The sequence below is a fragment of the Jaculus jaculus genome, chromosome 4 (genome assembly GCF_020740685.1).
Source record: "Jaculus jaculus isolate mJacJac1 chromosome 4, mJacJac1.mat.Y.cur, whole genome shotgun sequence".
NCBI classification, from domain to species: Eukaryota; Metazoa; Chordata; class Mammalia; order Rodentia; family Dipodidae; genus Jaculus; species Jaculus jaculus.
In genome coordinates, this window is record NC_059105.1 from 100421149 (window position 1) to 100436837 (window position 15689).

The 15689-nt window shown below is 34.7% G+C and overlaps 1 protein-coding gene across 2 annotated transcripts in view; it reads left to right on the forward strand.

Moving 5' to 3' along the window:
- The window catches only part of Lrp1b (LDL receptor related protein 1B), a 2087209-nt gene that overhangs the window by 1243882 nt on the left and 827638 nt on the right, over positions 1 to 15689 (forward strand). For both annotated transcript variants that reach the window (XM_045147485.1, XM_045147484.1), the window contains 2 exons: positions 5357 to 5482; positions 13182 to 13298. In XM_045147485.1, the coding sequence (XP_045003420.1) occupies positions 5357 to 5482; positions 13182 to 13298 (243 nt within the window). The remainder of the gene's footprint in view (positions 1 to 5356; positions 5483 to 13181; positions 13299 to 15689) is intronic.

Consider the following 15689-nt stretch of genomic DNA (forward strand, 5'->3'; position numbering starts at 1 on the left):
AATACAAGTGCTGAGGCAGTGGAGACAGGAGAATCTCTAGCTAGTCTAGTTGAATCAGTGAACTGTAGATTCAGCAAGAGATGCTTTCTGAAAAATTATGGTGGAGAGTGATTAAAGGAAATCCCAGCATTAACTACTGACCTCGACCACACATGTGCACACATGAGTAGAAATGCATGCACACTGCCCACATATACAAAAAAAAATGATTTCTGGTTGTATAATATCCATAATGCATGTTAAAATGAATGCACAGACATATCACTACTTTCTCATGAGAGTCTCACCTAACATGAACTTCTTCTTACCTCTCCCTATATCTGTTTGGACTCACAAGCCTTAAATGTAAAAGTGACAGTAGTATCAACAGTTTTTGAGTACGAAAAGCATTTAATTTAAAGATGAATGGTATTCTAAGATTTCAACACAAATAGTTTATATTCTAGTGATTGAGTTAATTTCCCTATTCCTTTTGAATCACAACGTTTATTCACTAATGCGTATGGCATTTTGGCTACTTCTAGTCACAGAAATTAGTGCTCATGAAGAGCACAAATATTTCATCAGAGCATTCACATGTTACTTAATTAGCTGCCTGCTTTCATCAGTATCAGTGTTTTTTAATAATATTATCAAGGAAGCTCATCTACCTTTTTGGTAGACATAATGTGATTTTCACTGTTAACTATAGTACTAAATTTTCTGTCAGCACACTTTTCTTGGGAATTATCATTTCTTTCTGGTCTATTACCAAACCACTTTTTTTCTTGATATCTTTTATTTCCCGTGCTATCCCTACCATATTCTATTCATGAATATGTCTTCCACCTCTCCTAAATTATGAAGTTTCAACTTTACATCTTCTCCATTTTCTTTGGCTAGATTAGGCTCCATCTTCAATGAACTCAGCAAATGTTCTTCAGCTATTCCTACTAATGTTTCTTCCATAACTAAAGTCCACTTTCAAGAAAATTAATTACAAATCATTTTTAGAGAATAAAATCCATTTTTCTATATCAATAAAAACATAAGTGAACAACAAAGCCCTAAAATCTGTTGACTGTCATAGAAGGGACTTCTTGTTTTGCTGTGTACTCAAAATTTTAGACTTTATTCTGTTTTACATATACTTGCTGTCTTTGTTCATATCATGATTAATCCTACTCCCTCCAAAATGTCCTGCTTTTTTCCCTTTTAATATTAAGCTGATTTTTTAATATTATTTTATTTTATTTTTTCTCAATTTTTAAAAACATTTTCCATGATTATAAAAAATATTCCATGGTAATACCCTCCCCCCACCCCCACTTTCCCCTTTGAAATTCCATTCTCCATCATATCCCCTTCCCACCTCAATCAGTCTCTCTTTTATTTTGATGTTGTGATCTTTCCCTCCTCTTATGATGGCCTTGTGTAGGTAGTGTCAGGCACTATCAGGTCATGCATATCGAGACCATTTTATGTCTGGAGGGACCACGTTGTAAGGAGTCCAACCCTTCCTTTGGCTCTTACATTGCTTCCACTACCTCTTCTGCATTAGACCCCGAGCCTTGGAAGGTGTGATCTGTTGGGCCCTAAAAGGCCCAGGTGTGAGGCCTAGTGGAACTTCCTGAGCCTAGCTAAAGTTTGGCGACCTGTCTCTGGCCAGCTATGACTCAGCAGGATGCCTAATGGCTTCTGGCCTGCTACTTCCATGTGTTAATTGTAATTACCATTTCAATAGGTGCAGTTTACTATTGGCCCTTACCTCTTCCCCCATCCTAAAATCCCCGCCTTCGTCCCCAACATGATATAGGCAACTGCTCAGAGTAATAAAGTGAGTTGTTCCTGCATGGAAAAGACTCTCCACTCATTGTGGTTTTTTTCCAGTGGCCAGGAGAGGTTTCTGAGTCGTCCAATGCTCATCATCCTCCTCAACCCCTAGGGAGGAACCAGCAGGAATGGTCCTTCCCTCGGCACTGCCTGAGCGGGAAGGAGCCCTGCAGTGATAGAAATGTCACTCGGAACTCTAGTCACTTCTTTCCAGCACCATGATACCTTCTGAGTTGTCCCAAGGCCACTGCCATCTGGAAAGAGAAGATTCTTTACCCAAAATGAGAGTAGCATTAATATAAGGGTATGAATATTAAGAGGAGTGCTTACTGAGCAGTTTGATAAGCATAGTATATACACTTATGCAGACATCAGCAGATGTTACACCCCTAGGGATCAGGAGTACCCCTGTTTTAAGTTTTCAGTATCAGAAATGTATTCCCTCCTTTGGAGCGGGCCGCCAGTCTGGTTGGAGGGCAGTTGGTTTCCATCATGCCAGATGTGCCACTATTGTACCCATTGGCTCATTTGGCCTGGCTGGCCAATTATAAGGCTTGCAGTGTCCACTGTTGAGTATCTTCACTGGTGGCATCTCTTTCTCCCATTGAATGGCATGTAGAATGGCTTCTTCTAGCTTTCTGTCAGCTGGTCTACATGGAGGAGGTTATCAGCTCAGTTCCAGCAGGATTTCTCAGTGGCCTTGCAACCCAATTATGTGGAGTCTTCAACAATAGGGTCTTACCATCGATTTGTGGTAGGAAACCAAGGGCCTTGGCAATAGCCTATAATGTTTTCAGGGCATCAGGGACCTCTCTGGCCAACAACTCACTGGAAGGTATCCCATCCCTGGCACTGAAAATTTTTTGGCAATGATCTACAGCTCCTGAATGTTCCATTGTCCAAAATCAGAGAATTCCATATGATTTATTTATATCCTTTTAGATTTTGAATAGCCCTCCCTCCACCTTTCCTTTACTCAATCTTCTCCCCTGACCTAACTTTGGGCCTTTTTACCCCATGAACTGATTTTTTTTTTTTTTTTTTTTTTTTAATGTAAGGTTTGTATTTTACTGAGTTAGAATCTCACTGTAGTCCAGGCTGACCTGGAATTCACTATGTAGTCTCAGGGTGGCTTCAAACTCATGACAATCCTCCTACCTCTACCTACTTCTCCAGTGCTGAGAATAAAGGAATTAGCCACTGGACTAGTATGTATAAGAATTTTTAAAACATTTTTTGTTTATTTTTATTTATTTGAGAGTGACAGAGAGAGAAAGAGGCAGAAAGAGAGAGAGAGATAGAGAGAGAGAGAGAGAGAGAGAGATAATGGGTGTGCCACAGCCTCCAGCCACTGCAAAAGATCTTCAGATGTGTGCTCCCCCATGTGCATCTGACTTACGTGAGTAATGGAGAATCAAGCCTCCAACCGGGGTCCTTAGGCTTCTTAGGCAAGTGCTTAACCACTAAGCCATCTCTCCAGCCCATATGTAAGATTCTTAACCATAATAACTTTCAGTATAGCCTAGTAACAATCTCTAATACAGAGAATTATTATAGTGGTTTTCAAACTATAGTGTGGTTATATGCTTTGTTATATACTGCAGCTAATAAAATTTTATAGCCTCACGAAGAGTGACACATTATCTTACAGCATAGCTGAAAATATAAAAATGTAACACATCTGACCACTAGAATAATTAATCTGGACATGTATGGTTAAACATCTCTGTCCATCTTCACATAATGTATCTTTTCTGAGCATTTTGATGATTTTGTGGTCAATAAAACATAATCTTGTATCTAATTTTTTTTGTCATTTTACTCTTTATCCTTCAATATCTCACTGCAAACTACCAAACTACATTTGAATTTCATTTTAGTTCATGGAAGAAAGTGGCAAAGAGCCTTTAACTCACTATGTATCCTATGTTGGCCTTAATTACCAATCCTCTTGCCTTAACCTCCCTAGTAGCTAGGGTTACAGAGTGGGCTGCCAATGCTTTAGTTGTAATTTTGCCAAGTGCATATATGTAACCATGTTATCTTAAAATGCTGGCCTCTGATGTTGGCATGATTTTATTTTTCATGGACAAATATATTTGCTGAAGTCCCAGAAGTAAATAAAAATGTATATTATAATCAATGTTAAAGAATATCTTTTTTTTTAGATTTAAAAAAAATATTTTACTTTATTTACTTATTTATTAGAGAGAGGGAGAGTTAGATAGCAAGAATCAGCATTTCAGGGCCTCTTCTTTCTGCAAATGAACCAGACACATGTACCACCATGTGCATCTGGCTTACTTGGGTACCAGTGAATCAAACCTGGGTCCTTAGGCTTCACAGGCAAACACCTTAACTGCTAGGCCATCTTTCATTTTTCCAGCCTTCATTTTAGTGTTTTTTATACAACTTTACCCAAGTGAAACTTTCTGTGTAGTATGAAAACCATTTGCTAGTCAAAAGTACTTTATGTAAAAACATAAGATATACACTTGTTCTCTGTGAAACAGCATGACATAATAGTAATTTTCTTATTAAGATAAAACTAATATAAATGTCTATTTCATCATACAGAAGTGAAACTACTGGACAGAAGGATTTTTTTTTTTAATTTTTGTTTTATTAAGGTAGGGTCTCACTGTATGTAGCCCAGGCTGATCTGGAATTCCCTATGTAGTCTCCAGGTGGCCTTGAACTCATGATGATCCTTTGACCTCTGCCTCCTGAGTGCTGGGATTAAAGGCGTGCACCACCATACCTGCCTTAGGAAAAGTAGTTTTAAATAAATGTTGAATTTTCAAAAAAAAAAAGATATAATAATGTTAAAATTGTAAAACAAATACTTAAGAGCACATATTAGGATACTGGAAAAATGCATATTGGAATTTTAAGGTTTTTCTTGACATAGCTTCTCATAGGAGAATTACCCTTATCTGCAATGTTGCTTTTAATTATATGTTTTTTTTTGTTTGTACCAGGATAAAAAATTGCTATTAAAATTTTATTGAATTACTTTTTATCGTCATTTGTCACAAGAGATATATTTTTAATATAGTTTTCCTTCAAATCTCAAGAAACAGAGTATGAAACAGAAGAAAATTAAGAATTATTATTTAAGGAAATATTTGAGTGGATTCTGTTTAAAAAAACATTGTCTTGACACATAATTGCCACATCTAACATTTGAATTTGAGGTTGTCTTTAAGTGTTTTAGGTAAAGATTATGGAATCAACTCGCCTGTTTTAATCAGTGGTAGAAAAACAGTGTTAGAGTTGGTGTAAATAAAGATGTGAAAATGAATGAACTTTTATTTATTTTATACCTAATTGCTTATATTTTAACAAATTTTACAATTTTCATGGGAATATAATTTTAAACAACATTAATTATTGTATTATCTGAGACTATGAAAGATGGAACCTACGCCATTTATGATACTATAACATGGCAATTATTGCTACAGTTTTGTAAGTATTATTCAAAATACTCATAATTTTATCCAATATTTCAGTAATTAATTTTGCTTTCCCTTTTATCCAGTCAACCACAGCTGTCCTGATGATCAGTTCAAATGCCAGAATAATCGCTGTATTCCCAAAAGGTGGCTTTGTGATGGAGCTAATGATTGTGGAAACAATGAAGATGAGGCCAATCAAACTTGTGCAGGTATCAGTTTCCTCATTGATGTTTATGTCAACTCTCAATTAATCCTCTTACAGATATAGTCTTGGACTTTGAATCACACTGGGCCTCCCTGTACTGATGAACATGATTATGGTGGTGGCCACTGGTTTTTCAGTTGGATACTACAAAGGCTGGTGTTTGAGTTTGACTCTACTTTCCAAAGTAATTTGGCACTTCATCTGGTTTGATAGCAGTATAATTCCTGTAAAAACCTTCTCCTTGATAAATTTTAGTTGGCAATAAAGTTGAGATCTGTCAATACGTGTGATATAGGCCAGCTCACAAGGAACAACCTTTTTTTTCCTACCTAGAAAAAATTTGGAATTTTTTTTAATTTGTTCTACAATAGAATATCTTTCTGAATAGTTTTCTATTCATGGCACATTGTTTATGGAAGGGAGCTTTATTTTTCTTCCCTGAAGTCCCAAGACCACTAGGCCTATTTATATTTCCATATAATCCATTCCATTGTAATAGATCATTGACTCCCTAGCCAGCCTCTTGAATAAAGATATACAGCTGGTGGTACAGGTTGCAAAAGCATGCTAGACAGGTCATTATTAGTCAGCTAGATGTTGAAAAATGATTCTGTCTAGCAGCAGCTTACTGCTTTTCTTGAAGTGATGAATAAAACTTCGGTTTGATGACAAGTGTTGATATAATTGGTAAAAACACATTCTTTAACACTGTAGCCACCTTAATGCATATCAGCCACCCCAACTCTCTTTCACTTGCCATTATCAGCCTTTCTAAGCACCAATAGGAATCAGATGTAACAAAAGGAATCAGATGTTGAGAAGATCTTTTGCCACAGGTTTTCCTTGGGGGTCTTGTCCTTCTCTGAACCCCATTTTCTGAATGCATTAAGTTTTTAGCTCTGTAAAATATGTCTGTACTACAAATAGCTGCCAAAGAGCTGTTCACTATAAAGAAAACAATGATAGAACAAAAGAGCCATCATTCCAAATTCTTAACCCATATCTGATAGAGGTTTGTTTGTTTTTTTTTCCCCTTCTTAAGAAGCAACATATATTGTTAAAGATCCATGGAATTGAAAATTTCTTCTTATATTTTGGAGTAACTAAATTTGCTTAAAAGTTATGGTTATCATTTAAGTCTTTCTAAAACAACAGCTTCCCAAGGTCATTTGGTCTTAGGTATCTAGGAGAGAGGAAGACCTGCCTGAATTCCCCAGCATTCTATCTAAAAGGTCATTGCCTTGCAGTAAATTTTACTGTGCTGGGATTAGGAATAGCTAGGTGGTCTTGTCAATATGTCCTTAACTTGTAATGAACCAATTATTGAAGCCATTAAAAATTAGTAACCTTTAAATGTATATGGATCAGTCCAAACATTATGCCTCATTACATTCTAAACATAGAGAGAGCTGCTTTATCCTTAAAATGGAAAGAAATCGTCTTAATGATCATCATCATATTTGTTTGTGATAAATTATGCATTTCATTTGCTTCCATATGATTTGTAAAGGAACATTTGTGCATTTTTAGCAATTAACACTAGTAAGCCTGGAAATACTTCTGCATAAGCACAAACCAGTATGGCCAGTATGATTTCTCAGGTACTCATTTGGTAGTCTTCTAAGAAACAGAAGCAAGGTTTGCTAAAATGTCATTTACCATAAAGACATACTATTTACCACTAGATCTTATCAGTATGTTTACAACAGTAGGTGTGGCCAATGAACACCTTAGGCACTTGAATCAGAAGAATCAAGAGAAAAACAAATGTATCTTTTGTCTTTGAAAATTCTGAAATACATGTTTATCTACAATGTATTTTCATTTTCTTTTTGCCTAAATAAATAAACAGGCTACATGGCTTACTGCATTAGAAAATTAGAAAATTCATATAAAACCTTTCATAGGAACCTCAGTATAAGTTTATATAAAAACATATATCCTAGATGAAAACCTCAAGATGGGGGGGGGGGGCTAGTTTCAAATGAAATTCACTCTTTTTAAAATAATAATAATGTATTTATTTATGTTTTGAGCAGATAAAGATAGAGGGGAGAAAGGGAGAGGTACAGAGAAAGAAAGAGAGAGGGCTGGAGAGATGGCTTAGTGGTCAATATGCTTGCTTGCAAAGCCAAAGGGCCCAGGTTCTATTCCCCTAGGCCCATGAAAGCTAGATGCACATGGTAGCGCATGTGTCTGTACTTCATTTGTAGTGGCTGGAGGTCCTGTCACCCTCATGTTCTCTCTCTTTCCCGCCTTCTCTCTGTCTCTCAAATAAAAAATAATAAAAAAATAGAATATATTTAGTTTAATTGAAAAAAGGAAAGAAAGCAAGAAGAAGGAATATGGGCACTCTAGGGTCTCTTCAGTACAAACAAACCCCATACACATCAGCTGCTTTGTGCACTGGCTTTTTGTGGGTACTTGGGAAATAAAACCTGACCAATGTATTTAGTCACTGAGCATTTTCCCCAGCCCTGAAATCCACTCTTATGTCCAGTGACATTGTGACCATTTCATATATAAAATGAAACCCTTCTCACAATAAGTCATATTTTTATTCTGTTCAGTAACTATCAAGACACTGATGATAGAATGAGCAAAAGTGCACAATAGCTTTCAGGCATAAGCTAAGAAAGATGACTGAGACATGTCAACAGGTCATTCTAACATGTATGCAAAGTGCTAAGCTGAATCATGATGGTGCTCATAGGAAGACTAAAGAATTTGTCTTGGAAGACTTTTTGCAGGAAGCAATATTAAGTTCAGGAAAACACATAGGAAAATTTCTGAAATAATAGTTAAAAGTCATTTAAATTAGAAAAGTAAAAATGTGATAAAACCAAATATTGTCACTATCTGGGGAGAAGGAACTGGCATGCACTCATTAACATTTACGTCAGAGAGCAAGTTGGCCAAATTTATTCAGTTCAAAATTGTGTTTGCCTTTAGCTCCACATTTTTAAGTTTACACTTGTGTAAAAGACTCACAAAGAAGAGAGTTATTTCCCTTAGTGCCAGTAATAGTAAACTCCCCTTAAACATCTTTACTGCTTATTTACTAGAAAATATTTACTAGAGGATATGTGTTATAATTATGTATAAGGTTGCTATTCACAATTAAAATGAGTAAATTTGTACTCAAATGTCAATCAAATGCAATTTGAAAAAACACATTATACAAAACATGAAGAATACAAACAAAACTACTTTAAGGGATACTTGTTAAAAACTACTGTGCCCAAGTAATACTGAGATGTTAGGAAGCAAAAACAATCTACAGACAAGAGTTACTTCTGGAAAGAGGAGATAAATATGGAAATGTGGTAAACATTTACATGGCTGACATCAGGGACATCAAATTTAGATGCAGCAAGCATTTGTCTTAAATAAAGCAAAACAAAAAATCTAGAACAAATACAGATAAAACTCTAAAATACTAAAGAGCTGTGAGATATAGACAGGGGAGAAAAATTTACAATATTATTCATAGTACCTCTCTGTCAGACACAAACATTTTATTTGAAAATGATGACCATATGGAAGCATACTGTGTTTAGACAGAGTAGTCTGGAAAATGGGAAAGTACATTCAAGGATGTATCCAGTAATCTAGTAAAAGATGTCCAGCAATAGCAGACACATTTGCAAGGAGCAGTTGTGGGACTTCACATCTAAAGTATTTTTGCCTAATTATTAGGAAAATTCAAAGAATAAGATGAAAAATAGTTGGGGTTGAAATTAATTTTCCTAAGGGTAATTTCAATTTCAAACCCAGATAGTATCTGACCAACATTCTCCTATTATTAGCCTCTAATTACATTACATAATATTACCTTTCATATCTTCTAACAATTTTGGCTAAATGCATATTAGATTATTGTGTCATGCTAAAACAACCAATGTATTAAAATCATATTTTATAAATAAACTAAAAAGTCCTTTTATCTCTTGTGGTACTGGGGAGTAAAAACCCAGGACCTACCACATACTACCCAACTGATGTACCACTGAGCTGCATCCTCAGTCTTAGGGTTTTTTGAGGTATGATCTTGGTACATTGAACAAGCTAGTCTTGAACTAATGACCTTCCTACCTCCTCTTCCCAAACAGTGGGTTTACAGGCATGATATCCAAAATATGTTTTGATTAAATAGAATGTTTTTAATTTAAATAAAGCAAGAATAACATTTAGGCAATCTCTCTGATTCCAATATCCTCCTATGCACAATTTCCGTGTGCTGTGGGATTTCTCAGTGCTACATGGCATCTGTAGCAGCATGTGTAATCATAGGGAGGAATATTCTCATGGTAGCAGATTTCTGAATCAACTGCAGGATTAACAGCTCTGGAGGAGGTGCAGAGAGGCAGTTTTAATATTACTTCCAAGATAATCACAACTGATGTGGGTGAGGACTGAGAAAGTAAAGTGTATATACTTTATAAAACTCCATTGATTTAAAAAGTAATAAATCCACATATGCAGAGATTTAAGGGATGAAGTATCTTTCTCATCTGAATTCAGTTAAAATTCTATTGCAGAAAAAAAGAAATATTATTTTTTTCCATGATAATAAGACATAGAGAATTTATATACTTTCTGAACAAAGCACCTCTCAGTCACTGTTCAGTGAATGTTTGGACTTGCAGATTACAACAGTCCCTCTATCTGCAGAGCTATAATGAGGTAACACACAGTTCTTATGCCATCACCCTGGTAAATAATAGAAAACATGAATTAGCACCTTAGAAATTATTTTCCATTTTCCTCTCTTGCCATCTCTTCCAATAAAAGCAAACACTATCAAAACTATTTGAAACACTCAAGAAAATATATTATTAGTGACTACTGTGTTATAAGTATATCACATAAAAGAATGAAATGAATATATATATATGTATATATATATATACATATATATATATACATATATATATATTCAATTAAAATTTAATTGAAATGAAATACATGTTTTGTTTTTATTAAAACAAAAATAAGGTAAGATCCAGATTTGGTGACACACGCCTTTAATCCCAGCCCTTGGGAGGCAGTGGTAGGAGGATCACCATGGATCCAATGCCACGCTGAGACTACATAGTGAAGTCCAGGTCAGCCTGGACCACAGTGAGACCCTACCTCAAAAAACCACATACAAAAAAACAAACCAAGTAAGGTTGAAGAAATGAAAAAGGAAGAGAGAATGAAGGATAAAAGAAAATAAGAAGTGAAAAGAAAGAAGAAATTTAAAAAAGAGAAAAAAGAACATAAAAGAGAGAAACAAGGAAAATACAATATGTGAAAGAACAGAATAGGAGGGAAGGATGTTAGAGAGGAAAAGGGGAAAGATAACTGAAACTAGTATCTCTAATTAAATTTCTCTTAGAACTAAAAAGGTAAAGATAATTTACTGTCACTAGTAAAAACAAAAGAGTCATGGAAGGAAAAAGTATCAATGCCCCTTAGACTTCTGTTAGTATTCCTCCCCATAAAGGAAAATAACTCCCAAATCTTGGGTACCTACCTCTACATTGGTTTCTAGGCTTAGAGAAAAACACACCTTTATACAAGTGGACCCAATTTTGCAAAAATCATCATCATCTAAGACCTTCATTAATTTTATTAGGAAGTCCAGAATAATTTTACCAAAATTCGTAATATTAGACAAATGGGACAACAAAGTGGAAATTTTCAATCTTAGTTGAAGTATTAACACTGGAAAACTTAGAACCTTGTATGTTTTTCAGAAAACTTAAATATGGTAAAATAAATGACCTATTTGGAAAACAAAATAATTGTTATTGCTGAGAATACTTGTTATTTAAATCCTTATTCATATACATCAAAATATATGCTGTAATGTTTTGCCCTAATTATTAAAATTACAGATACTATTTTTATATAAGCAATGCATCCAACCCAGTATATTAAATCGACCAGTATTGTTTTTTCAGATGATGGTAAAACAATGTTTAAAATTTTCACTGAATGATCATGTATCTTTACATTGCAAGTATGTGTGTGTATATGGGAAATTATTTCAAAGCCCTGTTTTGTGTGTGTTCGGTTTTTTTGGGCTTGATCTTTAATCTGTATCAATCAATAGCACTCAAGTTCTAAGTTATTTAATGGACAAGAAACACATCTTCATAATTTTTAAGTCCAGGAAAAAGACATCTACAAGCCAAGGCTTTTGTCTACATCCACCAAAGTCCATATCCTGAGTTGTCTTCCATCTGCTGAAACATCAACTTAATGAAATATTTAAATTTCACAGTATAACCTTACCAACATATCTTGTTTTATTCTCTAGTTCAATGAAAAAGTGATTGGAATATTTATACTCAGGATATATTAGCATTACTGAGGAACAAAAGAAAGAAAATGAAAACTTCTTACTGAAAATAACTAAGTACATAACATCCTAAGGCATGGAAGAAGGTTTAAGGAATCTCTATGGGCTTGTGTGCTTTCCAAAGCTGACCTGTTCATAATAGAGAAAGGCAATCATGCTCCTGATTGAACAGAATCTTAGCTGAATGAGTTTAAGCCACTATGTTTGGCAATATAGAAACAAGGTTTCACATTTGTGTTTACTGAAATCCTTAGGACAGCACAAAACAAAGTTCATCATTATACATTGAACAAAAAGCCAAGCATTTTCATTGAAACCCTTAAGACAGCACAAAGCAAAGTTCATTATTATACATTGAACAAAAAGCCAAGCATTTGTTACATGACTACAAGAAGGACATTCTTTTAATGTCTAAAAGAGAATGTATAAATTAGAAGATATTTTCTGAATTTTACTCCATATAATAGAGCACTTAGAAGTGTGAAGTTAAATGTATTGAAATATTGGAGGGAAAAGATAAGTTTTACCCAGGATTAGAAGAAACTAGATACCACAAAAAGATGGGGTGGTGGCTCAGTTGTAAAGTCATTGCTTTGCAAGCACGAGGACCTGACTATGAACCTTAGAACCCATAGAAAAAATGCAGGCATTATGGCTCATGCCCGTAATCTAAGTGCTGGAAGTAGAGTCAGGCAGACACCTGCAGGAAGTTGTAAGCAAATATTACTTACTTGATGACTTCCAGGCAAATGAGAGAGATCTCAAAACAGTGGATGACACCTGAGGAATGGTACCCAAGGTTACCCTGTAGCCTCTACACTTATGTTCACATATGTGTATCCACATACAATTACACATGTAAGAATGCATACATATATACATGAATACACACAGAGAGAGAGAGAGAGAGAGAGAAAGAGAGAGATTAGAGCCCTGATCCAGCTTCCACTGGCTTCCTATGTATTACAGCAAAAATTTCTGAGTTTATTGGCAAGTGCTCTATAAAATACTGTTTTGTTAATTATAAGTTGTATGAAATCTAATTTAATAATATATTAATGGACATATGTCATGCACATTTCAAACATAATGAATCTATGGTTTCATTTGTGCATTTTTGGAGAAATTAAATATCCTAGCAGTCTAATTAAGTCATTTTAATGTGAGGGCAAAACATGCAATCATTAGGGAAAAGAAACAAGCTGGTATGATGTGGCATTAACAAATACTTAGTTTTCAAATATTTTATCTTAATGAAGAAATATAAGCCCTTATGTTGAAACAGATATTTCAAGCCTTATTATATTTTAAGTGTTGTTCAGTAATCTCCAAATATTTCTGACCATCATAGCTAGAACTTGCCAGGCTGACCAGTTTTCCTGTGGCAATGGGCGCTGCATTCCAAGAGCATGGATGTGTGACAGGGAGGACGACTGTGGTGACCAGACAGATGAAATGGCATCCTGTGGTAAGTTGGGGGTCAAGTGTCCTGTCAGATACAGCATTCTATCATTGTGTCACCTTTAAAGGCTATTCTTTCATAAGCAAAAGTGAACAAGAAAAAAGGCATGTCACTGTCACTACAGCTGTTTGGAAATAATTGTATAGTTTAATGATAGCTTCAGAAGATATCTCATTCCTAAAGCAGCTACAATATCCTCAGCTAAAATAAATTGATCAAGATATTGCAGATTTTTGTGTGGAGATACTCATAAGGCTAAATAGACACTTTCAAGTGTTCACCATTAAATTCAAACCTATAGGGATTAAACATACCAAAATTCAGTGCAATGAGTATCATATGGAGAAAATGACAAGGTCACATTCCTTCTTGGAATTTATATACAATATTTGGGGGATAATAAATACTCACAACTGATATTGTATAATCATCAAATCCTCTGTTACATTTCCATACAATCATAGGAATATGACAGGCAAAAATTAAGACAATATGTTTGTTGAAGGATATTAAGAAATAAAAAAACCTTGTTACTTTTTACTAAATCAACCACTTCTGGAAGACTAAAAATGTATTGCTGATAAAGTTTTAAATTTAATAACTTTCTATCATATTCACATGTCAACATATATTATTAGCATTTGTCTCAGTGAAGTTTATATAAATAGTGGGAGAATGAATCAGGTTGTAAAAGACAGTTTATTTTAGTAATGGTAATGGATTTTTAAAATGGCTATTATTTTTTTCACAAGTAATCCAGGTGTAGCAGTGAATGAATATTATAATTTTTGAACTTGAAAGGCAAAGGCAGGAGGAAGAAGGGTTTTAGGTCAGCTTGTATAATATAGTGAGGCCCTGTCTTCAAAAAAATAGGGAAAGAAGAAGAGAAGAGAGGGGAGGGGAGGGTGAAAGTCTATACACAATGAGGAATGGGGAGTACATTTAGTAAACATGCTATGAAATAAAGGTGGATCAATGTGGAGTCCCTGCCTAACACATAGCAGGTCCCTTGGTTTGGATAGCTAACTCATATGCACACAGTACACATACTAGTATATACATATTCAATTAAATATGTGTTTTGACCTGTTTTTAATACCAGTGAGTGAAAGAAAATAAGGCTTTAACCTTTCAATTGAAATGACTCTTTTAGAGGATGTGTTTTCTGATTATCTAAAATTTATTTGTTAAACATTATAATTAACTTAAGTATCTGGATTTTTAAATACATTTTAAATTGATAGCCTCCACATGTGAATAAATGATAGAATTACAGGTAGTACTCAATAGCATGGTAAAGAAAACAATAACAATAATACATAAGAAAACAACAGAAAAATGACACATTGAAGTGAATCTTTATGTTTAAACTTTCTATTCAATAAAGGGCTACACAGAGTAATTTCTGTTTAATTTCCAGAAAAAAATCACGTGTTTCAAAATTGACTATGATAGCTTCTAGGCTGCTGTATACTTTAGAAACCTTGATGCCTTCCCTTTTTGTGTCTCCTCATTTAGTAGTAAGGAGAAAATAATAACATGAGAAAATTGATAAGTGCAGAAATCTTGAAATTTGTGTTTACATTCATATTAAATGGCATAAACACATGAAAAATTAGGAGAGTAAAGTAGGAGTCCATTAAAGAACTTGTGCTGGGACTAGGGAGTGAGCTTAGCGAATAAAGGATTCCTGCACAAATCTGAGTCAGAGTATTTGAATCCTCTGACCACATGTAAGGGTTGGTAGTAGTGTTGGGTTTCTGGAATCCTATAGGCCTACATCAAGAAGGGAGGAAGAGACAGAAGAATTACTTAGTTGCTCCTGAAATTGTCAGCAAACAAAAACAATAAAATATCCTGATTCAAAAAACAGAACAAAAGAGAATGTTCAAGCTGAAAATTATCTGTCCCCTAACTTCCACAAATGTACTTTCACTTACACACATGGACATGCACACTAAGCAAATGAACGAACAAAATATGATGAACAAATTTCATAGAATTTCCATTATGGCTTTCACATCCTTTTTAAAATATTGATTCTATTTGGCATCTTTATTTATGCTAATATAAATATATATTAGTCAAAGGAGGTAACAAAGACTTCAGCATGTTTCACATAATTACACTAGCAAGCTTATATATGAGGCAAAGAGTCAGAGAGACACATATTTACTTATTGAACATTCAGAACTGGCACTTAGAAACACTTATCACTAAATTTTGCTGAGTTCACAAATGAGTAGCAAGGCTAGGTTAGTAATACAGGCATGTCTGAGATTCATACCAAACCTGTTCATATGGACTTTGTTTGGGATACATCAATGTGGCAAATAAGCAACAGAGGATGTCATACTTACAGGAATGTTGTACCTGTGTGTATATACACCTACAACT